At 44.4% G+C, this 26372-nt stretch overlaps 1 protein-coding gene across 2 annotated transcripts in view; it reads right to left on the minus strand.

The window, feature by feature from the left end:
- Positions 1 to 25327, minus strand: part of RBFOX1 (RNA binding fox-1 homolog 1) — a gene marked incomplete at its 3' end in the record, with an annotated part of 187416 nt that extends 162089 nt beyond the window's left edge. For both annotated transcript variants that reach the window (XM_081255267.1, XM_081255268.1), the window contains exons 1-2: positions 25156 to 25327; positions 18054 to 18296 (exon numbers count right to left, since the gene is read on the minus strand). In XM_081255267.1, coding sequence (XP_081111393.1) covers positions 18054 to 18296; positions 25156 to 25188 — 276 coding nt within the window. In that variant the 5' untranslated portion in view covers positions 25189 to 25327. The remainder of the gene's footprint in view (positions 1 to 18053; positions 18297 to 25155) is intronic.
- Between the last annotated feature and the right edge of the window lie 1045 nt (positions 25328 to 26372).

The following is a 26372-nucleotide window of genomic DNA, read 5'->3' on the forward strand; positions in this document are numbered from 1 at the left end:
CTTGCTTAAGTGAATGCCCAAGCTGGGACCAGAACTAAGGACTTCAAGCTTTTTTCTCTCCATCAGCCTGTACACTGATACTCAATTTATAGAAAACTCTGTGTGTTTCAGATCAAAGCTAAAACATTATTAATTAACTCCAGTCTGGCTGTCCTATTTTTAAAAGGGCACAGGTTAAATGTGTCAAAAATTCAGATTCAATTATATTTTATTTCTTGTTTCCTACATGCCAAGGGTTTCCCTATTAATCAATCCACTTAAGAATCACAGCTAATAAGATAGGCATCATTCTGTCCATTTTAAAGATAGAAAAATAGAGGTTTGCTTAATGATATAATTAGGTGTCTCACAAGCATCTCAAAGTTCATACACACACACTGAATTTTTGATCTCAACTCCTTCTGTTTTTTGGAAAATGATCCTTATCTCCATCAAGACCCAACTTTATAAGAGTTGGCATTTACCCATGCCCAAGCTCAGAGTCACCATGGACCCCATTCTCTTTCTTACATACTACAGCCAACAAACTGTCCAGACCACACTAGTTCATGTTGCCTTCCTGTCTGGACCGCTGCAGTAGCTTCCTAACTTCTCTTTCTGTCACCCCCACCCCACCCCATTTCTGTGACCCTCTATTTAATTTTCCATAGTACCTCAGATCATTCCTAAAATCAAAATCAAATCCTGTCACTCTCTTGCTTAAAATCCAATGGCCTCTCAGTGCAAAGGATAAATAGATACACCTCCACCTCCACCCCCACAGGGCTCACAGGGCCCTGCGTGAGTGTTCCCTGACCACTTCTTTAGCCTCATCTTGGGCCATCTTTTCCCCTTCCCCAACCCAGACACACTGACTTTCTTTCATTTGAATACACCAAGTTGCTTCCTGCCAGGGATGTGGTGGTAAGTGGTTAACAACCAGTTCTACAGAAGACAAACCCCCAAGAGCCCTGATTTGTAACACTGCCAATTTCCGTGGTGTAAATACTCTCACTATGGCCATTCCAAGCTACTAACATGGCATCCTGATCATGCGGGGGAGAAATGTGCACCCTTGCACGGCACCTATACCTTTCCTTTACGGCAATTTCCACAGATGTAATCATTCAATTATGAAAGTGATTTTTGACTTTTGTCTGTTTGTTTGTATTCTATGGTTTATACTAGACTGTAATTTCCTAAAGGAGAATCCATATCTATCCTTCACTCTTGTACCTCCAAGGCCTAGTACTGTGCCTCCCAAACAGCAGAAACTCAAGACATATTCATGAATCAGTAAGTGAGTGACACACGCTTATTGAGTATTTTATTCTAGGCTCTGTGTTAAGCACGGAGAATAAAGCAGATGAGTAAGGCACCATGGTGTCCTCAAGGACTTTCCAGCTGTACAGCAAAAGTAAAGTTTTAAATTATTGTACCGTTGTTGGGTGAGCATTTAGTAGATTAATGTGTATTGTGACATACTGTAGGAGTTCAAGAGACAATTTTATTTTATTTTTTGGATGCCAGAGGGGTGAATTCTCAAGGCACATCCTGCATGTAAAGGGAATAACAACTCCGGCTTTGAGATGGTATCGTGAAAGGATTTATAGATGAACAAAGGCTGGGAGTAAGTAAAGATCTGATAGAATTTCCAGCAAAGGCAATTACCAACACTTCACAGTTTAATTTCAGCACGGAAGGACTCCTCTCCAGCGAGCTTCCTTCCTGATGCTTTCTTACCCAGTTCATTTTCAACCTATACTGAGGTATCGAAAACCACTTGCACTTCTGAGCCGTTAACACACGGTGAGATGTCTGGGAACAGGGCTTGCCAACCTCTCCACTGTTAATAAAAATGATGTGGACCAATTGCTTACATCTGTGAAAACCTATGTGACTATAAAGGTAGACCCCAGTTTCCCGGCCCCAGAAAGGGCCTGGGAGCCCAGCAGCCCTGAGCTGGCCCAGGGAAATGATGGGAAATTCAATTTCAGAAGGGCTGTTTGCAAAGTAATCCAGTACATTATGGTGTGTGCATTATTATTGTATTATATTGAGTAATATCACATTTAAGAAGATTTCATAGCATCATAGCCATGCACAGGGGAATATAAAACCGGTTAATAAAATAGAGAAGTACAATTTCCCTTCAGTGTTAGTTTTGCTCCTATTATACTCAGAATAATAATCAGAGGTCCACTTAGCTTGACTTGGGAAGTATCAGATCTGTAATTATCTCATGTCTTCGGTGTCGTTATCAAGGGTTCAGCCCCAGTGTCAGGCCACCGTGAATCCTCAGAAAGCCTGTGCAACTCACTACCCAAGTTGCGGAAGGAGAAGCACAGGGCTTCCTAAAGTGCCACCCACCCACACCCACACACACCCCAGGGTAAGTCCAGATGCCTGTGTGGCCCAGGCTGGGCTCTCTGCTAGAACTAAGCTGCAAAACAAAACCTGGATCCTGTTTACTAGGGCTTCCCTCGCCATGGGTAGGCTCCTGCCCTATGAACCCTTATTTTGAAAAGGAAACATGTGATTTCCCCCAGCCACTCAACCTATCTTCTCCTTCTTGCTAAGGCAAGTGGAAAAAACATTCTCTGCAGATTTGTTGAGAGCAATGAAAGATGCGTAAATGACTTCGCTAAAAACTCACCTTCAGTGGCTCTAACCAAGCCTTTCAAGGCTCTTCTGGGGATCAGCTGTTCTAGCCACAGGAGAAGTGATCTCTTGGGGCTTTCTTACCACCTTCTCATGTCAGCCCAAGAGCTGGGCCCCAGTTGCCTATTTTAGTCAAGAGTTATTTCCACTGCCTGTGCCTATGTGTGTAAAGACCTGCCATGGTGTATTAGGAAGAGCAGTTCAGTGCTTTTGGCATCAGCCAGGTCTGGGTTTGAGTTCTGTGCCCATCACTTATTGATGGTACAAGCTTGGGCAATTTTCATCACCTCTGAGTCTCTGTTTTCCTTGTCTGGGGGTAACCCTACGTGCCACTAGGTTTAGAATAATGGACTTAAAGCCTGAATACATTACCCCAGACTATTAATACTTACTCTATTAATAATAACACTTCTGATATTCATTTCATGATCTCAGAAGATGGAAACACTTGCTACTCCTGCTCTGATTTAAATCAAAGTCAACAGTGATATAGGTTTCACTTTCAAAGAAGGTTTTTTTTTGAAAATGTGGGCACTGCATGTGTGTATGGATACATTTAGAGGTAGAAGGGGATGCTACATTTCTGATATAACTCTGGAATTCATTAAATTCTGGCATTACGCAAACATTTATTTTCTTGCCAGAGTTCCACAAGGAAGTCCAGTTTGATGGAGAAGAATAAAATAAATGCAGTTTATTTTGCAGGTCAGGGGAGAAATTAGAATTATTGTATTAAAAAATAATCCAGAAGACCCAGATGCCCTGGTCAAACTCAAATGCCTATGAGGGCCAGTCCAGGTAGATGGAAAAGGTAAGTTTGGTGAAATACTATAGGGGGTGGTGGCAACTATGGCATACAGTCTTGGGGAACAGCCCATCTTCAACATTCGCACATCATAGCCATGTTTTGTTAGACTTTTCCGCTTTTAATCAAAGCCAGGTTATATGGTAAAATCTCCCATTTTTAATTGTAGGCAGTTTATTCCATTGGGAGGCCTGAGGTCTAAATCAAGTCAGCTGGCCAACAATATATAAGCTTTGTCCTAGATCAGGGATTAACACACTTTTTCTATAGAGGGCCAAATAGTAAGTATTTTCAGCTTTGCAGGCCCTGTATCTCTTTACAATTACTCACCTCTGCTGTCGTAACGTAAAAGCAGCCATGGATAATGCATGAATGGATTGGTATGGCTGTCTGCCAATAAAACTTTATTGACAGAAAGAGGTGGTGGGCCAGAACTGCCCCATTGGTCAGTTTGCCAAGCCTTGGCCTAGCTACTTAACGCTGATACTAACGGCCTGGAAGAGGCAAAGGCTGGAGAGAAGATGGGAAGGCTGGGCTGGCGAGGGCCTCTGGGTCCCGTGGGCAGCTGGATCAGGCAGACTGACAGCCAAGGCTCCAGGGTCCGTGCAATGCGTCCTACTCCTCTTTCCAACCTTTGATCAGGTCCCCTCCATTCTTCAATGCCAAGAGTTTCTGGGATTCAAAACTGGAGAAGACCCCCAAACTCAAGGACTAAGCTGCCTTGCCTCCCTCCTGTCCCCAAACTTCCCCCTCCAAGAGTCAAGGAGACTCTCTGGGGCTCGTCCCCCCAGCCTGCCCCACCCCTATCATCTCTTTCTCTTTTGTGAAGCCACCAGATGAGTGTCACCCAGAGACACTGCCTGGAAGTCCAGGCAACTCCTTGCATAATTGCTAACCTGACTCCCACTTGCAAGCCAATTAGAAGGAAAAGGGGGGGACGAGACCCACCTCCTGTCACTCGGGTGCTACTGCCACCACTGCTTTTCTTAGTAAAAGGAAAAAAGGTAGTTAATATCTGCCCCTAAAAAAGGCTAGGGAACAATCTCTTTAAACTACAGTGTGATAATGTGAAGCAAAGATGCAGAAGTCAAATACAATTTGGGTTATAATTAGTGATTTCCTTGTAGCAAGTTTCTCTGGGAGATCCAGGCTTCCTCTGGTCAACTTGCCAAGTGGTCTGAAGGTCCCTTTCACTCCGAGGGGCCACTGGATGCCACGTGGGGGGAGGGGGTGATTGGGGGATGGAAGAGAGAGAGAGAGAGTGTGTGTGTGTGTGTGTGTGTGTGTGTGTGCTGTGTGTTTATAAATTAAAGCAGTTTAGAGATAAATCCAGAATTATGGGGACAGTGATTATTAAGATACTTGTCTGCTATGATATTATCATGTTTAAAATAGCAGGGTAAAATAAACTATTTCTGATGGGGAAGTCAAACAATGTGGATTTAGGAATCCACCAGGCCTCTGCTGGCATTTACACTCATCCCTTTATTAGTTGTATGGCCTTGGGGCAAGTTACTTAACATCTGAGCTGTTTCCTCACCTGTCATTCTGGCATCACCACATGCATCCCTTGATGGGCTATGGAATGTGACTAAAATTTTCAGCATAGCGTGTGGCTCCTGAGTGAGTTAGGGAGCGGATCCTGGAGGTGGACTGGCTGCCTTTCAATCCCAGCTCTGAGCTTAGTGGCTTTGTGATGTGACCTGGGCACTCTCCTTGATTTCTCTATGCCCTGATGTTCTCACCTAGGTAACAAGGGGTTTTAATTATGGTACCTATTTCCTCTGGATGATGTAAGATTCCATCAGATCATGCACAGAAAGCTGGTAGCATCACTGCACTGGGCATCTAACACATGCTCACTACATGCTAGTTACTGTTATCTAGACGTTACTCATACAGGATAGTTGAGTCGGCTTTTTTAATTTTCTTCCTTTCAGCCTCCAAAACTTCTATTTGTTTTTCCCCATCTACCAGTCAAGATGCAGATTTACAGTTCCCCCCTTTAAAAGACCAGGGCAGCCCAAACTTGTTAAATTGTATTATTTGCAACGACTTCCATGATTTTTTAAAAAAACCTTTTTGCTTCCAAAACAAGTCTTCAATACTTAAGGCTTCATATTATCTTGGTCCTGATGGCCTGGTTTGTTTTGGACTATACTGTCTGCAAGCTTTGGTTTATTGGAGAACAAACTTGCCCATGTAGCTTTGTCTCAAGGACACTGAGATCGCATAAGAGTCAGGTCCTCAAGGTTGGATACATTCTGCTCCTGATATCAGAGGGACGGATTAGTGTCTGCATTGTGTTGACCTCCTCTCCTAAGCCCAAGAGTTGCAGGGCCCATGAGAGTTTCTGTGGGATCTCCGCTCTGACTGGCTCATCTGCCAGACTCACCCAGCTCACAAGGGTCTGGTTACTTTACTATGGGGGGCAGAACCTACCCTTCGACCTTCTGCCCTTCTGGGAGCTTGGGCAGTGACCTGGACCTAGCTCTACATCAAAGGCTATAATCTGGCAATCCGACAGCCTCCATACTCTTCAGGGGTGCAAAGCTGGAAACCCAGACTCCCTAGTTAGAGTGTTTGGACCCAAGAGCAATTGGGACTAGAGCCGCTTGGAATACATAACAGTACTGAATGAGCACATCCCCATCAGCACAACCACCAGGATCTGCAGGGGAGAACTAGATAAAATAAAGACTCTTTAGAAATCTGGAAGCCTTTCTGAATGTAGGGTCCACTATTGGCTGAAACCTCTGGCTAGGAACCAAAACGGCATATCAAAGAGAAATGAAGCCTTAAATCATATAGCTTGGCTTGCTCCTATAGTCAGGGTCAGTGGCCTTTGTCCATTTTAATGCAGAGATAACCCTAAGTAAGTGAATTTTGAAAGCTACTACAGAATCCAGGAGATAGAAAGGGAAAAAAGCATGGTCACAGCCAGTAGGAGGCAGAGGGAGGGGCATGGTGCAGTGGAAATTTTCTTATAGGACGTCCCTGTTCTGGTGTCTGCTGTGATACTCACTGTGTGACCCAGGCAGATCCCTTTCCGTCTCTGAACCTTGGCATTATTTGTAAAGAAAGCATGTAGACCATATGGTCGCTTCCAGCTCTAGCGTTCTATGCATCTCTGCACTGTCATGCTCAAGCATCCAAGCTGCCTTTTTTACAAACGTGAAATAGGGTCTCACTCAAAGGATTAAAGTTCCTAATTTCACCTCTTATTTTAAAAATAGTGGGAGGGAGACACAAGAGGGAGGAGATATGGGGATATATGTATATGTATAGCTGATTCACTTTGTTATAAAGTAGAAACTAACACACCATTGTAAAGCAATTATTCTCCAATAAAGATGTTTAAAAAAATAAATAAATAAACGAAGTTTCAAAGAGTAAGTCGGGGGTTATAAACTCAGTATCTTCAAAGGCTGGGCAGATAACAAAAATAAGTGAAACAGGAGCGAACAGGAAAGCACATACAAATCCAAAATGCTGCTTGATCTTGAAAAAAATCAAGATATTGTAATGCTGGGTCAGCAATCCAATATGGCTGGGATTGGATGGACTGACAGGGAACTGCCTTTGGATGGACCATGTGCCCTCAAGACTACCAAAAGGGCCTCCGTCAAGGGGTCACATAGCATCATGCCTAGGGTTTTATTATTTCTATATTAATGGGAAAAATTAATTATTTCATTTACCTATGTCTCCATCATAAACTAATCTCTTTCAAATATGTATGTTACTTGCCTGGACCTGAAAGTATTTGGGTTTCAGCCCTTAACTTACGTAATCACCTTACATCTGTACAATGAGGAGATTGGAATAGGTGGTTTCCTCCAGCTCTAACGCTCCAAGGGTCTAGCTGAAGCCCCCAGGAACCCTCAGTTCACGAAGCACAGCCAACTTCTTTCTCCTGCCTAAAATCCAAATACAGCACAGACTTTGTAGGAATTCATTATCAACTTGCAAAATATATGGCCAAGAATTAAGAGCATGACCTGGTGGTTGGCTAGTGAGAGACTCAAATACTGCCCACAGAACAGATTAAAGTCTGACTCTAAATCCATTTAAAAACAAACAAACAAAAGCAATGAAACCACCTCATGAGGCCCATGAGCTGCGCAAAGGTTCTTCAACCCCTAACCAGTCGTTTGTGTAGCTCGTGGACAGCCCACTTCATCTTCGAATTACCTGATCATTCCCCCAGCACTTCACAATGACACTGTGCTAACACTTGCTCAAAGACTAACACCTTAATCAAGGATACAGACTGCTCAGTCATACTGAGAAGGTAAAAGTGATGACAATGTATATAGGTATGAATAAGCACAAAACACCAAGTGAAGACAAAGTCACGATGCAACGTTTCCGATGACTTAAGACTTCCAATGGAAATATGACAGTGAAATCCCGCTAAGAAAACTGAATAGGTCTGATCCTTCCTCATTAAGCAAAAGCAAGATGGCTTCAGCCTTATGGACAAAACTTCAGTGATAGAGTCCTTTAATAAATCCTAACCTTGCTCTTCATGACCCAGACTTAGGTCAATGACTTGCTTGTACCAATCAGCCGAACTCAGGCATGAGTGATTGAAAACTATTTGTATGGAAATCATCACATACAAGAATTCCTTTTAAATAAGTGTGGGGATTTGAGTCTTCATTTCCCCCTTAACACAGAAAATGTCACAATTCTTAGGATGGATTTATTGTCCTGAAAAACATTTAGAATGAAGAATTCAGGACAGAGGAGAATGCTGTGATTTCCCACTGGGAATGATGTAATTATTTCCTAATTATAATGGTTCATATGGTAGAACGTTTACTGTGTGCCCATCTCTGTGCCAAGCCCTTCATTGGCATTATCTCATTAGGATGTCATAGCCTCACTACACAGAGGGAAACAGTGAGGCTCAGAGAGGTTCCATCACATGCCAGTGGTCCCAACCTGGGTCAGAACCGGGATGGGGAACTCCCAGCTCTGTATCGTGATGCTTCCCAGCTTCTCCTGGTAACACCTAAGGGTATTTATTTTTCCAGAGTCATTTTTCCTGACCTGTCATGAGAACCTTCAATTCTCCCAGAATCCAAGGCTGTAGCCTGGTCCTACAAAGGGACTTGAGTCTCTGATGCTCACAGCTTTAGAATTATCCTAAGCTGGGCCCAGTGGTGTCTCCTGGGCCACCAGGACGGGACACTCTTTGGTCAACAGAGGCTCTGGAACAGTAAAATGGCCCTGGAATTGGGTAACACAGGCCTTTAATTCATCCTGAAAACCACAGACCATTTATTCTAAAGCAAAGACAGGAGGCAAAGGCATTAATACTCAGCCTCACGAGGGAACAAGAAGCAGTACCTATGTCCTTAAAGTAAATGTGAACCTTAGGAGAGCAGAACTGATATTGACAAAACAGCTCAGCTACACTGTCATCTGAAAAGACAATTTTGAAGCCACTGAAACATATTATTGGAGTTTGCTCAAGGCGCCGGTCTCAAACAAGAGACCGCGCTAAGCCTGTAATATTGCACATGCTTGGGTCTGCTGCGGCCCTTCCCAGGGTGAAATGAGGAATTCCCAGGCAAAGCATTCTTTTTTGCCACATCTCTGGACACACAGAAGAGCCCAGAGTATGTGCCCAGGCCTGCCTGGGGATGCCTTCTGGGCTTCGAGCCCTAAAGAGTTTTGATCTTGAGTCTGCCACACCTGGTTTGGAGCCCTGGTTTCTACCTGTTAGCTACAGTGACCTTCAGGAAGTTACTTGCCTCAGGTTTTTCAACTGTAACATGGCAATGACAATGCCTCCTAACATACTTTTATTCTTTTATTCTTTTTTTTTTTTGGTGATGGAGAGTCAAGATGACTTGAGATTGTGCATGTAAAATGATTACAACATAGCCTGATGTTCAACGAGCAAAAATTGTTATTTCGGAGACTGTGATTCTTTGCCTGCTGTTTTGATGTAGCTACTTACCCTATTTTTAGATTGGCATCCCTCAGTGATTTTGCCAAATTTTAAATGTAAGCAGGGGATGCCAAAGTCCTCCAACAGGAAGAAGGACTCTCTGGTGCTTTGCAATTTGTCTCTGATGACTGTTTCGAAGGGAAGAGGAAGGGTGTTTGGAGAAGGGCAGGGCCACTGTGAAGGAAGGGAACAGTAGGACTATAAGAGCAGAGAGGTCAAACAACCAGACCAAGCACCTTCAGCTCGGAAATGGTAAAGAGAGGGGCGAACCCTGACACACCCAGATTCCAGGTTCTTAGCTGACCTGCTTCTTTACATTGGAGAGCAGGCTGAAGGACCCAGCCTGGGGCGAGTTCTAGATTGTTCACTTTGGTCCCAGGCACTGGTCATCTGAGCTGTTGGCCAGGAGAACTTGTAGGGAAGAGCCTGGAGATTGAAAAAAGTCTAGACTTTGAACTGGCCACATCTGGTGCGGGTCTCTACTCTGCTATCACAACTACTCCAAATTCCACGACATCTTGAACCACTTGGTCCCTCAATGTAAAATGGGGAACGCTAATATCATGTAAAAGGTTTGGTGTGAGGATAAAATGAGATGAGAGGTTGAAAGAGAACTTAGCAGGGTCTGTGACCACAGCAGGCCTCAATCAATGGCAGCAGCCTTTCCTTATCCTTTCCCTGATACCAGGCAGCTCTCAAGTTACTTTCTTCTGTTAAAGAGGGGGTGTCTCCAGCCCAGCATATGCAGGTGGAACGGCTGTGAGCTGAGTTGGGTGGCGTGTTGTGCTAGCCAAGGCTACAGGCAGTAGGCCTTCTTGGGACTGTCTGTGGGCTGTACGTGGGCTCTCTGGAGGGTAATGTCTATATTTAAACCCATGTACCTTTAACAACTCACACAGAGACACTGGAGGTAGACAGCGATATTTGTACCCAGCTGCTCACTACAGCCTGACTGGGAATAATGACACTGCAAGATGAGCCCCAGAAACAACCTAAATTCCATCAGTGGGAGACCTCTGTATGTAAGATAGCAGACAAACATGCAAAAGAATGCAAAGTGCGATACAGAACGATCTCCCAGATATAAAAGGTGCCAAAGCGGGTGCTTAGTAGATTTTAATTCTGTCCTTTTGGGAATGGAACTAGTGAGAAGTTAGAAGTTGTAAAGATTGAATTAGAGACAGAGAGAGATAAACTAGAGATAGAGGGAGAAATAGACAAGCAGGCTGCTATAAACCGAGTGTTTGTATTCCCCCAAAATTCATATGTTGAAATCCTAGCCCCCAAGGTGATGGCATTTGGAAGTGGGGGCCTTTGGGAGATGATCAGGTCATGAGGGTGGAGCCCTGATTAATGGGGTTAGTGCCCTTATAAAAGAGGCCCCAGTGAGCTCCCTCACTCCTTCCACTATGTGAGGACACAGCAATGAGACAGCCCTCTATGAACCAGGAAGTGGGTTCTCACCAGACACCAAATCTGCTGGTGCCACAATCTTGGACTTCCCAGCCTCCAAACTGTGAGAAATAAATATCTGTTGTTTATAAGCCAGCTGATTTATAATAGTTTTGTTATAGCAGCCTGAACGGACTAAGACACAGGCATATGCTTGTGTTTGCATAAAGCACTTCTGGAAGAACTGGTGACTCTTGTTTCTGAGAAAATTTTAGTTTTCATTATATACACTTTCTAGTGTGTGACTTTTTGAAACCATAAACCTGAATTGCAATAATAATAGTAATAATAATAATAATAACAATAATAATGGCTAGTTAACAAAAAGGAATGCATTGAGAAATTTTCCCCATACCTTAGCTGCACAATTGGCTTCCAAAGCAGAGCCAGTCTGTAAATGGTTAAGAAGAGGAAGTCGCCACCAGGCCACGTCTTATCTTCTTAAAGGTATTAATGAAAACTGGAGACACAGTTAGCACTCCAGTTGGAAGCACTGAAGATCAAGAAGAACTTGGCTCCTTAAAGAGCTCCTCTCTCTGTCAACAGAACCCAGAGCTCAGGGACCAAGCTCTAAAACTCACATTGTTTCTCCCATCAGATCCTGGAGCTGGTGGGAGACTTTTAGACAGACTGCAGAGGTGATAAAAATAGAAGTTAAGTTGCTATTGGAGATACATGGAGAATTCACCACTTGCAAATCTCTAATTATAATATGTCAAGAGTAAAATACCTTGTCAGGAGCAGTATCTGATATAATACAGCATTGGCTCTGTCAGCACAGTGATCCATGATGTGTTTGGAGGCCCACATTAAATAGACAATCAGCAGAAAAACGTCCTGCAGGGACTCATCTCAGCCCTTGGGGAACTGAAAGGATGACCTGATAGGTCTTTTCTGTCTGTACTTTCCTCAGCTCTGGCTGGGAGCTCTGGGTGCATTCTGCTTCCCTTTTACGGATCCTGCACTTTGTGTTAAATCATGTGCATATATTAGATGTTCTTGGAGCCTACCAGATGGATGGATCTTTTCTCTTACCCCAAACCACTCCGTTTTTCAAAGAAATGTTGGTCCCTCCAGTGGCCTCAGACTGGCATTAAGCACGGTGCATATCTGTCAAAGGACAGTTAGAATTGTTTCAGGTACAACTCTACCCTGTGGGGAATAAATCAGGTGTATAATACAGGGCCATGTTTTCCGGGGTTGGGAGAACCATGGCTCTGATGCACTTTGAGGTTAAGTGAAGAGAAGGTGCCCCCGGTAAATGCACAAGGATGCAGAGACAGTTTGAAGAAACTTGTCATAGACTATGTTCTGCTCAGTCAGGTCAGGGAACTACAACTCAAAAGTAGGTCACAGACAACAGAAACATCTTTCCTTTTGGCAGAAGAGAGAAAAGCATAGGCATGTAATTGTAGCAGAAAACAAGATGGCACCTTGTAGGATGCCTGCTCTTTCCCCACACCAGCTAAGAGTATATGTCCTAAGACTTCCTTCAGGATCAGCCACAAAGCCCCTCCTCCTTCACCTTATCACGGTCCTCTTTCCTTGAAGACTTCCTGTAAGCAGTATGTGCCACCCAAACATTGCTGGAGTAGACAAAGTCACCGGATAACCAGCCTCACCACAAACTCACACTATCCAAAGTCAGAGAGGTGCCTACTGCCCTTCAGAAACCCTAGAATTGTATGAGCCAGATTCCTGGCAGGTCTGCTCAATTTCAGGAATCATTCTGTTGCTTCTAAATCCCTTCCTTTCTCACTCTCTGTCAGTTGATAGTGAGCATGAAGGTAGGATAGAGGGACCTCCTCAGGTCATCTCTTGACCTCAAGATTTATCTGTTTCCTCACACACTTATTCTTCATTCTTGCTATGGTCTGAATGTTTATGTCTCCCATTCACTGTCCCAGACTCACATGTTGGAATCCTAAAGTCCCATGTGATGATGTTAGGAGGTGGAGCTTTGGGGAGTTGATTAGGTCATGAGGGTGTAGCCCTCATGAATAGGATTAGTGCCCTCATAAAAGAGATCCTACAGAGCCCCCTTACTCCTCCCACCATGTGAAAAGGCAGAGGCTCTGAACCAGGAAGAGGACTCTCACCTGACCATCTGGTATCCTGATCTTAGACTTCCAGCCTCCAGAATTGTGAGCAATAAATTTCTGCTGTTTATAAGCCAGTGTGTGGTGTTTTGTTACAGCAGCCAGAATGGACCATGACACTTCTCTTCTGTTTTAAAATTGAAATGTTTTCAAATATTCATGGGAGCCCTTATTTGTAATGTTGGCCATTTTTTGTGGCCCCAAATGGAAAACAACTCAAATGCCCATCCACAGGTAAATGGATCAGCAAATTGTGGCACATTCTACGTAATGGTATGCAAAGAGTAGGCTACTGATGCATGCAATGAGATGGATGAATCTGTGAACCACGATGCTAAGTGACTGAAGCCAGAAAACAAAGAGCATATGATGTTTGATGTCACTGATAGAAAATTCTAGAAACTGAAAACTAAGCTATAGGAGTCAATCAGTTGGTTCCTGGGAATGAGACAGAGGTGGAGAGGGAAGATTGCAGAGGGGTGCATGTATATTTTCGAGTTATAGTTTTTCCTGGATATGTGCTCAAGAGTGGGATCACTGGATCATATGGTAACTCTATTTTTGTTTTGTAAGGACTCTCCATACTGTTACATATAATATACAATGGAACATTACTCAGCCATAAAAAAGAATGAAATAATAATGCCATTTGCAGCAAGATAGATGGACCTAGACATTATCATACTAAGTGAAGTAAATCAGACAGAGAAAGACAAATATTATACTGTATGATATCACTTACATATGTGGAATCTAAAAAAAAATGATACAAATGAACTTATTTACAAAAACAGAAATAGACTCACAGTCAAAGAAAACAAACGTACAGTTAACAAAGGAAAAGGGGGGGTGATAAATTAGGAGTTTGGAATGGAAAGATACAAACTACTCAAACCACTATATATATAATGAAAAAGAATACAAATACATAAAACCGAATCACTTTGCTGTACACCTGAAACTAACACGTTGTAAATAAACTATACTTCAATATAAACAAACAGACAAACAAACAATACAGTGGTTTCCAGATTACAAAAAAAAAAAAAAAAACTTTGGGGATGATGGACATGTCTGTTATCTTGAGAGTGGCAATGGTTCCACAGTTAAGTACGTTTGTCAATACTTATCAAATTGCACACTTTAAATATGCACAGTTTGCTGTATGTCATTTATATGTCAATAGAGCTGTAAAAAATAAAGTATTTCTTCTCCTTTCCCAGACTACCTATTGTATCTGTGTACCCTTGGTCATATTGCTTCCTGTTTCCTCTAAAATACTTTGTCGCTTTCCCTCTTGAGTCATCATTCCCTATCTCTTCTTCCTTGTCCTCCCCATCACAATTCTCTGTGGTGTAAACAGTGAATCAAAATCCACTCTCCTACAAACTGCTTTCTCTGAGATCTGTGCTCTTCCATTGCTATCTTTTCTTTTTCCTCTTCCCTCCAAATGTTTACAATGGTACTGTACATACCCGCTCTGGTAGTTCCCATTTATTCTTCAACTCCTGGCATCTCCCCCCAATACTCTACTAAGGCTACTTTCTCCTGGGTCTTCAGTGATGTCCACACTGCCAGCTTCAATAATGTCTTCTCAGTTCACACCTGCCAGGCTGCCATGACAACACTCTCCTGGTTCAACCCCCATCTGGGTACCCTCTTTACATCTCATTCAACAGCTCTTTTTCTTCTAAACCTCACCACCTATGAGTTCTCCAGTGATCAGTCCTTGACCTTCTCTCCATTCCCTACACTCAACAAATGAATCAATTCAGGCCTGTCCATACAAATGCATCACCGTACTACCTTTGGCGCTGACCAGTTGCTGTCCGTTAAATACCTTTCAGGAGAAGTCCCAAAGGCACCTTACCATTGACTCTGGTGGAACCATCCCTGGTCTATGTATTTGGGAATGGGGCTCCTCAGTGGCCCCATGGCTGAGACATCCATTTTCTGCTTCAGCCACTGAACTGTGCAAACCAGAGAGAGAGTGATTCCCAGGCTTGCTTGTATGGACTAATCCAAGAGTCTCTCACTGGGAATCTGGTGTGATGTCAAGAGCCTGAACTTGAAGGACCATCACACAGAAGTGGAGAATGATGAGCAAGGGGAAGAAGAGGCAGAGATGGATGCAGCTGGAACCTAATAGATGCATGCCAAGAACCAAGCTGTGTCTAAAGCCAGCACTTGTCTGGAATTTTTTGTTTTATAAGCCGATACGTTCCCTACTGAGTTTTCCGTTACAGCAACAAGAAGCCTATGAAATAATATTGCTTCATCAGTGATTTTAAGGTAGATCTCTTAGAAGGTGTTTTCTTCCACGATCATCGTAATACACTAAAGCCTTGGAAATCCATGCTCTAGAACTTGCGACATTATGACAAGTAACAGAACACATATCCTACCTCTCTAGTGGGCCAAAACCTCTCTAAGGGAGGGAGCCTGTCTGCTCTTCATTTCACCTCCTGTAGTGTCTGGGGCGCTGTGGACATCCGATATGCAATTTAAATGTAACCATGTTGATCTCTGGAGAGTTCTTGTTGTGAGAAAAGGATGCTGAGCTCCTCCACTCCCCAGCTGGCTTAAGAGTTCCTTTAAGGTAGGGACAATTAACCCTTTCTTTCAAGATGTCATTTCTTCAACTTTTCTGGCTTAAACTCTTTCCAATGGCTTCCCATAGCTTTCAACATGGAACCCACTAGGCCTGCGGGAGACGATCCCTGCTGGCTGCCCCCATTTTATCCTTTGCCATCGCCAAACTGTCTTCCTATGCCCTAGACGTACTGTCTCTTCTTTAGTTCTTTGAATAAGCCCAGCTCTTTCCAACCTTGGAAACTTTGACTATGGTATTCCTTTTGCCTGGATGCTTTGTCTTTTCCCCTTAAATATCATGTCCTTGAAGAAATGTTCCCAGACTACTCATCTGTAAGTGGTACCTCTGATCTTTTTTTAGCCTCCCATAGCACCTGTCTTTTCCTTAAGAGCGCATATCACAATGTGTGTTTATACAGCTATTTTATTGCTACATGTTTACTCTCTGTCTCTGGCACTAAGTTACAAGAGAGAAAGGACCATTTCTGTTTGGTTCAACCACATCATCAAGTATGAGTCCTGGCCCGAGTAGATGCTTAATAAATATTTGTGAGTGAATGAATGAAACTTCCACAGCAGTTTGTATGGTTGGTCCATGTTGAGGCTTAATAAATGATGTCTGATGGGACCTTTTTTAGTCCTAAAATAACCTTCTCAAGCCCTACCACCATTGATTATGACAAAACAACCAGCATACAAATAAACAACTCCATCACTAGGTAGTCAACACAACAACAGTAAACACCTACTAAATCCACAAATCCATTTAATGAACCCATCCCTAAGTTATAGCAGCCAAATACTAAAAAGGCAATAGCGGCATTATTGACAATAGCCAAGAGGCAGAAACAACCCAAATGCCCAACAACGGATGGATGGATAAACAAAATATGATCTATCCATATCATGGAATGGTATTCAGTCATATAAAAACAATGAAGTACTGATCCATGTTCCAGCATGGATGAACCCTGAAAACATTCTGTTAAGCAAAAAACAGACACAAAAGGTCATAAATGGTATGATCTCATTTGGGGGAAAAATACAGAATAGGCAAATCCAGACAGAAATAAAGCAGATGGGTGGTCCCCAGGGTCTGGTGGGAGGGAGGAATTGAGGACGTCTGCCTAATGGATACTGGATTTCCTTTTGGGGTGATGGGAATGTCTAGGAGTATATAATGGTGATGGCTGCACCACATTGTGAATGTACTTAATGCCACCGGATTGTATACGATAAAATGGTTAAAACAGTACATTTTATGTTATATGTATTTTGGCACAATAAATAAGGGAGGACAAGCAATAGAAAAATTTTAAATTTTCATTATTTTGAAAAATCTCCAACCCTAACCTGCAAATCAGTGAGGTACCAGGTAGCAAAGCTAGTCAATGGTTGCTTTGGCTACAAGAAATATATCATGCTTCAAACCAATAAACTTCTTCGCAAATACCAGTTTCTCAGAGGGCAGAAGAAACAGGCCCAACTGCCTTGCACCTATAAAGTGTTCTGGAGTAGAGGCTGGACGTGTCCAGGCTTCTAAAGAATTCCACAGAACAAGTTTTCCTAAATGTACATATACCTCTTACGGTATGCAGGGTGTGTGGTTATTTTAGGTGGTACATAAATAAACACTGTGTAATTTTCATCGTTATTTTTGTTTAGGGTGGTTGTCCTTTATGAATAGCCAGCAATACTAGTTTCCATGGATGGTGGTGATAAAGGGTTTCTTTTCAGTTTGTTTGCTTGTTTTCAATCCATTTCATCCATTCATATGCAATAAATCTGACTTTTTGGTGCATAGAGGTGTGTCACCTCCACCATCAAAATGCAGAACAGTCCTGCAAAATTGACTCCTGCTGCCCCTTGGCAGCCTAGGCCACCCACAGCCCCGGGGGCTCTGAAATAAAAACCATGTTAGGGACTCAAGCCACAACATGGGTGAATTTCCAACGAATTTGGCTAAGGAGGGCTGGGGTGGGAATGCGGAGTGGCTACAATGGGCAGGAGATTCATTCTGGGGGTGATGGAAATATTCCTAGACTGTAGCAATGGTTGCACAATTCTGGAAATACAATAATAATCGGTGAGTTGTCCACCTCGAATAGGTGAATTTCATTGTACGTAAATGGTATCTCCATAAAGCCATTAAAAAAAAGGTTATATTGTCACAATCTCATAATCATAGTGTATGATTCCCCTCAGATGACATAATTCCAGAAAAAGCTAAACTATAGAAGCAGAAAAGAGATAAACGTTTCCCTTTACAAATACACGCGGTTAATGGAAAATGTGTTGATTTAAATCAGTGCCAGGAGAAGATGCACGTAAGTAAGGTGAACTAGGCAGGGCTGGGATGACAAGGATGAGCTTAGAGGCTGCTTTGCGGGAGGGAGCCTCCCCCCTCCCACCCCCCCACCAGTTGCATGGAGGTGCGCCCCGCTGTCATTCCCAGAACCTTGGGGTCCCAGCGCGCCCCCTGAGGCCAGTGCGCACTTACTGTGGCAGTGCCCGAGACGGTGTGCGCGCTCGTGTCCGCTGCGCTCTGCTCCGAGTGCGACTGCGCGGCAGGGTACAGGTTTAACGTGTGCTCGGGAACGGTGGTCTGGCCCGTGTACTCTGGCGCGGGGTGGGGATGAGGGGCCGTGTATTCCGCGGGGATGCCGTTCTGAGGGGGGGCAAACTGGGCCGAAGCGTAAGGCTGAGCCATTGTGTCAGGGGCAGCTGCTGCTTCCTGATTACCCTGGAAAATCAGAAAGAGAGATAGGGAGAGAAAACCGTGAGCGGGCACCAAGCAGAAACTTTCCCCCCCACCAGGCACAAGGACAACTGCTCCCCGGATGCTTCGTGGGTTTCAGCACGGTTGCCAAGAGCCTGAGATGGATACATCCCACTCAATCTTCACCGGACCCTATAAGGAAACAGTAAGCACTGTAGATAGAGCCCCATTGTACAGATGCAGAAATCGAGGCTCTGAAGGGTTGAAGACCCTTTCCCAAATCTTCCAGCCTAACAGCCAAACACTGTGAGGGTCTGCGCTCTCCTGGATTGGGTTGTTCTGGCAGATCTTTCTAATTTCATTCCCGTTTTGGGACGTGTGAGCATGTAGTTGTCGCTGGTGACAGCAGAGCCTTGATTTGATACTTAAAATGCCAAGACCGATTAAATTGCACGTGTGTGTTCTTGAGAGGAGAGACAATTCATGTAAGCATTTGAATTTAATCAACATTTTATGTGATTTGGCTCACATAATGGGACGGGGGTGGTGGTCCTTGCAATGGTCACAGCGTGTGTGTGTGTGTGTGTGTGTGTGTGTGTGTGTATGATGTTCCCAGTGCCAACATGAAGCAGCTGATGAAAATTCAGTGCCTAATTTGGACAAAGATGGCCTTCTGTGATTGTCTCATTTTAAGTATCTCTGCAAAATGTTGGACTTAATTCTTAGCCTCATTAATCAATGCCTGCTCCCATTCCCTGACTTATTATTTTTTTTATAAGCAGAGTATTATGTAACAATTCGCCCTTCACATCTAGGCAAAACATGCAGTGTGATACTTATAGGCAAGTCAAAAGAAAAAAAAAAAAGAATTCAAATGCTTACATTTCAGGAAGCATCTCTCTCTCTCTCCACCCCGACTCCCATAACTTTACTACCTTACACACACACAAACACACACACACACACAAGGCATCAGGGACTGTAACCCAAAGGTCTAAATTTTCCACGGTCTTAAGAAGAAATGGGATTGCACAGTCAGAAAGAGGAGAGAGAGAGAGAGAGAGAGAGAGAGAGAGAGAGAGAAAGAAAGCTTAGCAATTAAGCACACCAAATAGCTGCCTCTCCCATTGTCTGTGGTCAATTAGATGTGACTTCAGCCCTCCTATAAGGATACCAGGGCAAAAGTGTCAGAAGTGCTCACATCTCCTGGGTTCCCGCCACCAACATTTGAGAGCTTCTTCAGCCAAAGCAACTTGAGTGCAGCAAAAACCATTATGACAGAGAGGGGGGAAGAAAGTTTATTCTCAGAGCAGTGCAAGGAGCTGTGCATTTGTTTAGAAGGAACCTTAATTAGAATGTTAAAGATGACACTTGGAAGAGAACGACACTTAGGATAAGTTTAAAACATTTTACAAGTGAAAACACTCCCCTCAGGCCCTTTCCTCCCCCAGACTAATTTCTCCAAATGTCTGTGCCATCGGAAGCAAAAATAAACAGCCGTTTCTTTCTTGGCAACGTGTTTTCATAGCACTTGGGGCTGAGCGGGTCTGTCTGTGCTGGGGTTGGATCGATGGGCGTGGAAAGTTAACGGCATCCGTCCTTGGGAAACCGCATTTACTGTCATTGCCGTTCGCTGTTCACTCCTCTTCAAGGACAAGCCCGGTTTCCTTTTAGGGGCCACTTCCACTCCCAGTCCCCACATTGTGCAGATGTGGCTGGGCCCATCTCTGGTTACCTCTAGACGTGGTCATGTTACCCTGCCTGGCTAACCAGAGGGCTCCACTCTTAACGGTCACAGTGACTTGGGCTTATGACCATCTACCTAACCCCTAGCAACTCCAGTGAGGCTTAATCCTGGGACTTGGCTGGAGTTTGGGGAGGAAGTTCTTTCACTATGATGACTGGCAGCTGGAAAAATAATGTTAAGCCTGGAGCTGCCAAGAACTGCCTCTTGAAGGGAGCCTCCCTAAAGCAGAAGCCAACGCAGAGGAAAACGGAGCCCAGAAATGGAGAAACAGATCAACTGAGTCCTGCTGACATCACTTGAAGTCTTGGATCCAGCTTTTCCTGCAGTGAGTAACACTGCTGTTTAAGTTCCATGAGTCAGTAAATGTCTTATTTAGTGTAAGCCAGCCTTTCCGTTACTTGCAACCAAAAAGGTCTTGACTAATACCAGAAAAAATCCTCTTCTATATATAAGCCGACTAGCATTCTTCTCTTCTACAGGGCTGCTCAAGGAATACATCCTTGTGCACAGAAAAGTCCATACAGATGCTACTTCTTTCTGGCTGACAAGAAACCCTAGAAACTTTGGGACCTTGAGAACGCTCCAAAGAGAAATTCACTGGGACAGATTCCACTTCTGCCCAAAGGTCTGTTTCAGCCTCCCCTACCTCCCACCTCGCTTGTCTCTGACTTGAAAAATAGACTTGTGAAAACTCCAGGGGAGCATGAAATGATCACAGGATCAATGGTAGAGAGAGATGGTCATAAAAGACAAAGCTTTACTTTCTCCACCTTCAGTAGAAACACTTTCACGGGTACGTATGTGCCCACGTGGCCTTTCCTCACTGCAAAGCAGTCTCAGGAGGAGTGAACCAATCCTACAAGCTGCAAAACAGCAACAGCTGCTTGCTAGGATCCGACCTCTCTCTGTACTGGAGCGGGAAGGGCCTGCCCTCAGGAAGCTTATGGTCTCTCCATCCTCTCGACACCATCCCGTCTTCCTGTTCACTGCCTCCTCTGCTTGGGAATTCCTCCCCTACTCCCTTCCCTGGCTAGCCCTCCTTGCCTTCTCTTTGAGGTCCCAGATCAAGAGCTTCCCAGCAAGTCTTCCTTGACACTTAAACCACATCTGTGCCTGCCCTCTACACTCCACTGCAGCTTGTGGTCACCTCCCACGTAACTCCAGGTACCACTATCGCCTGCTGATTAGCCTGTGAGTGTCCTGAGGGTGGGAGACTGTGTCACATTCTCTGTTCCATCTCCAGGGTTCAGCAGCACACTGGCTGCAAAGTCAACATACACTGGTGTTTCCTAAGTGAATGCATACTTGGCTAGTGGCCTCTGGGCTCTGTCAGGCTTCACTGGCAACAGGATGGGGGTGGGGGGATGGGAGAGGGATCAGCAAACGAACCCTGGAAGAAATCTGGCCCGTGACTTGTTTTTGTAAATAAAGTTTTATTGGGACACAACCATGCTCACTGTGCTCTGATGGCAGAGTTGAGTTGCTCGGACAGAGACCATATAGCCCACAAAGTCTAAACTATTTATCATCTGGCCCTTTGCAGAAAAAGTTTTCTAATCGTTGTGGCAGAGTTATCATGAAATATGGGGACATCAGTTCAGATGCAAGAGGGAGGAGATATGGGGATATATGTATGTGTATAGTTGATTCACTTTGTTTTAAAGCAGAAACTAACACCAGTGTAAAGCACTTAAACTCCAATAAAGATGTTAAAAAAAAAAAAGCAGCTGTTGTTGCACAGATAGTTTGGGCAGGAAATACGGTTGGTGGTGAAGTAGGGAGGGAAAGGGGGTGCCTTCTACCTAAACCAAGGAGGGGGCGGCTCAGCCAGACTTGGAGATCGGCGGCATTAAGGTTGGTGGAAGAAAGGTGCGGTAGAATCTTTTCCAGAATGTGCTTTCTATCACCAGGTCTCTGCATTGTATACACACGTGCCTCACACTCAGCAGAAGTGGGCTTGTGAGAAGACCTAGGATGGCTTCAGACTTCTGTGCTCCACCTGAAAGGCATCCTCTTCTCCAAACCAGAACTCAGAGAACAAACTGAGCGACACTCAGACCTAGTGGGCACCAGGCACGGTGCTGCATGCTTTGCATCAGGAGTCCTTAAGCAGGGGGACTGCTCCCCAGGAGACATTAGGCAATGACCAGAGACACTTTTGTTTCTCACAACTGAGTAGGAAGGGGTACCACCAGCATCTAGTGGGTGGAGGCCAGAGCTGCAGCTAGACACCCTACGGTGCACAGGACAGCGCCCCCCATCCACAACCAAGGATTATCTGGCTCAAAGATTAATAGTGCCAAGGTCTAGACTCTCTGCTTTGCATGCACTGCATCTCGGATCCCATTTTAGTTTGTTTTGAAGGCGACTATAGCCCAGAGCTGGTAAATAATATTACGAGGTTGCAGCCACAAGTACCTCTGAGGGAAGCCAGGAGCTGAACCAGAGCCCGGGCTTATCCCACGCCAAGGTGTCCCTCATCTGGAAAGAAGATCTCTGATGGGGAGATGCGTTTCCAATTTTAAATAAATAAGCCGCTCTCTGTCATGTATACCGTGACCCTGAGACCTGTTTTCCACCTGGTGGCATGTTACACCCAGTGGGGAAGTCAGGTGCTAGGGTATTTGATTCAAAGAGGCCAGGGTTCCAGTAGCCAGACTGGGGAAGGCAAGGGGTAACCCTTGGCGTATTAGAGCAGCAGCCTGGGAAACTTCTGCCACCTCAAGCCCAAAGCCTGGCTTCCGAAGGCTCTGAGGCTACAAGGGCCAAGTAGGGGCACCACTGGAGCCAGGGTAAACCACCAACCTCTACCAAAACTTATGCCATTCTGGCAAACCACGGGTGCCCGCCTCTAGAGACGATGTCCATGGTAGCCAGGGAACCTCCAGGTAGCATTCAAGTCCATAGAACTTGGGATGCACTCCCGTTCCTGGAGTTCTCAGACAGATGTTGGTGGGACCCCACACGGTTACTTATTAACACTGACAGCCATTCCAGAGGAACCCTAATGAATATTCCCAACATTTGCCCTTTGGGCTAATTACAGCTAATATTTAATTAAGATCACTGTACTTCCTCCGGAATTATTTTTCACCTTCAAAGGGCTTCGGAGATGTCTTTCTTTCCTCCCTAGTGATGTTCCTGGATACTTAGCTTGGCTAAAATGGATTTTCTGGAAAAATATATTCACATTATGGGCAGCTTTTCCACTCCAGGTCAAGGCAAATCTTGGGCACGTGAACAAGCTCCTGCTGGAAGGCTGAAGCCAATTTCACACTGGTGGCAGTGACAGGCAACAATTATTTGGAGCATTCTGGTTAGACATTCCCTCATTTGCAGAAGCTGCTTTCTTTCTTCTACTCTAATGCCCACCCACACTTTTCCCTAAATAAGGGGAACGATCACAGAGATTCTGCTATTTACTGAGACAGGGTGCTTGTGGCTGTTCTGAGTTGATGGGGAGGGTGATTCTGCTTTGCATGTAGCCCCACATTATCAAGGGAGTGCTTCAAGTGATTTTGCAAACCTAGCATCTAATTTTCAGGGCCTGGATTTTGCTGGGTTGCTGCCGAATACACAAAACGGGGGGGGAAGAAACCAAGACCTCATGTTTTAAAACCCACCGTTGCTGCTGCAGAACTGGGTAGGAGTTTGAAATCAAGAACATCCATTAGGATAAATGCAGAAGAAATTTCTTTGTCCTCATACACCAAACCTCAATTAGAACAGCAACCCAACAGCAGCCAGATGATGACGTGGGACCCCTCATTACCTGAGACAACCCGACAGGTAGTTTGTACTCCGGTTACAGAGAGAAAAAGGATTATTAAAATGCAACCAAGTCTGATTCACCAAAGGAAAAAAAAATGCCATTTCAATTTAAATATTTTACTGAAGCATGAAATAGCCAGGATATTATTGCTATTTTAAGACAAATACCGTAATCTGACCATTAGCATAGTGTGTGGACTCTGCTGCATGCAGGCATTCAGAGAGACGTCCCTCAAATACAAGGAGAATTTCCTTGGTCACTAGAACATCCTACACCCTTAATTTTCTCAGGAGGCAGAGTCAGAGAGAAAATGGGAGGTGCTTTTTTTGGTTTATTTTTAGACATCACCTTTCTCCCATGCGTGGCCCTTAGCGGTTTAATAAAGTAGTTTTGGGAAACTAAAAATCGAACCAAGAGAGGCAGCCCATCAGACTTGGCAAAATATTTTGGCTCAGAGTCTAATGCAAACCACATTTCAATTGCAGAAAATAGTCTTTACGTGGCAGAACTTGAAATGGATTTATTCTTTTCACCGTAACAGTCTGACTTTCACTGAGGGGGAAAAGTGCCTGCCAAGGTGGACTTTAAGTATTTTTCTTTCTCTTCTGTATGTGTATGTGTGTTTTCTCAGCTCTAACTGTGAAACTTCTAGAGCATCCTTTCTCCTTTTGCTTCTGGAATTTATTTGTCCCCAGTCCACTTCTTGCCCCCCCCCACAAACCTCTTCTGGCCTAAACACAGCCCCTATAATGAAGAAAGGCACAGGAATGGTTCAATCCTCATAAACCAGCTGATTACATCTGTCTGCACCGCCTAGGAAAGCAGCCTCTCCTGCCACGGGACCCCCCACCAACTTGGATTTGCAGGAGGAAACTATCCATTCTCCATTGCCTGCAGTTTTCCGTCTTGCTGACAGTTTGGTTTACTTTAGTTTCTTAGCCTGGTCTGTTCTACTTCTCTGGCAAGAAATGGCATATTTCTTGAAGAATTGCATATTCAGAGAAAGCCTCCACTGCTGGACGGAAAAGAACTAAACTGCATCATGCCCCTGGGGGCATGGAAACCAAGAAGGAAAATGCAAAATTACATCATTAACCTGCTGGTTCTAAGACCCGCTCAGTTCCACCCATCAAGCAGAAAAGCCCGCGCGTGCGCGCGCACGTGCACGCACACACACACACACACACATACACACACACACTCGGTTGAAAATCCTTTCCTCCCCACCACGCCCCCCACCGCCGGCATGATTCAAGGAGCAGAATCCACATCATGGAGAGAATAACAGAGACTTAATACAAGGAAAGGCTTCCGCTTCATTCAAATTACAATTTCGAGTAAAATAGAAAATGGGGGAAGAATACCTGCTGTACCATCCTGCTTCCTTTCTCCTCCATAAACTTAGCAGCTGTTCTAGTGTCACACCACAAATCATCTGCCTGAAGCGAGCCTCGATTACGAGCCAGGGTGTGTGCGCTGTGCAACGTGGGGACGGCGGGGGGTGTGGAAGGGGGGCGCCGAGGCTGCCTGGCTGACCTCCCCTTCAACAACTGACTGCTCCCCAAACCAGCCCCAGATGGGACTCCTTCCTTGAGCCTGGCCCATCAATCACAGCTTGCCCCTCCTCTGGCCCTTGCTCTCAGTTTCAGAGTACACACTGAGCAGATGATTACATAGAAGAGGAACGGGGAAAAAAAAAACCCACACAGCACTCGACTACATTAATTGCTGTTTAAAAAACATTAGAAATGCTATCCTCTGCACTGCCTGGAGCTGGAGTTTTTCATTACTAAACTAAATATATGGTATGCAAAGTTAGGGAATCCACTGGGAAGCTTGAGACTATCCTATTTTTTAAATATCTTCAAGGTGGGGGATGCACCAGGGGGATCAGGGGAGGAGACAGAAGAGGGATGAAGACAGAGCTCAAAGAGATAAGAGAGATGGTGATGGGTAAATTAAAAAAAAAAATACCGTGAGAACATTGCGGATAAACTTACAACAAAGCTGAGTGGTTAATTGTAAATTGATCTTAAAATAGTCATGGGCCAGTGTTTGGACGATCTGGAGGCCTGGCTGTTTGTCAGACTCACCGTGTGATCTCAGACAAGTTGTTGCAATGCCCTGGGCCCCAGTTTTTTGCTTCTGTTTAATGGGGAGCATGACGAGTGACTTCACAGGGTAATTGTGAGAAGATCATGTTAAAAAATCAAATCACAGGGAAACAAACACGGCACCCTGCCTCATAGGATGCGCTATAGAAACAGATTCATTCATCACACGCAATAATGCGGTGAGCGGAATCCAAAGCCATCTTTGTCCCTAAGGACCAAACAGGCAATAGGAGCAGCAGGCTTTCAAGAAAGGAACCCACAGTTGACCACAGAACCCCAGGGGTGATCAAGGCCATGAAGGAGAAGCAGAGCCGTCTTGCTTTTCCCTTGTCTTGAACTTCTGTCTCTCCCTAGCTCATTGTTTTTTTCTTCTCTCCCAATAAGCAGAAATAAAACCTCGTTCAAAAAATCCCCAGTGATTTCAATGCCAAATGCTGCCTCTTCATTTAAAGCTACAAATACTTTGT

Source organism: Mesoplodon bidens (assembly GCF_964165515.1).
Source record: "Mesoplodon bidens genome assembly, chromosome: 15".
Classification (NCBI taxonomy): Eukaryota; Metazoa; Chordata; class Mammalia; order Artiodactyla; family Ziphiidae; genus Mesoplodon; species Mesoplodon bidens.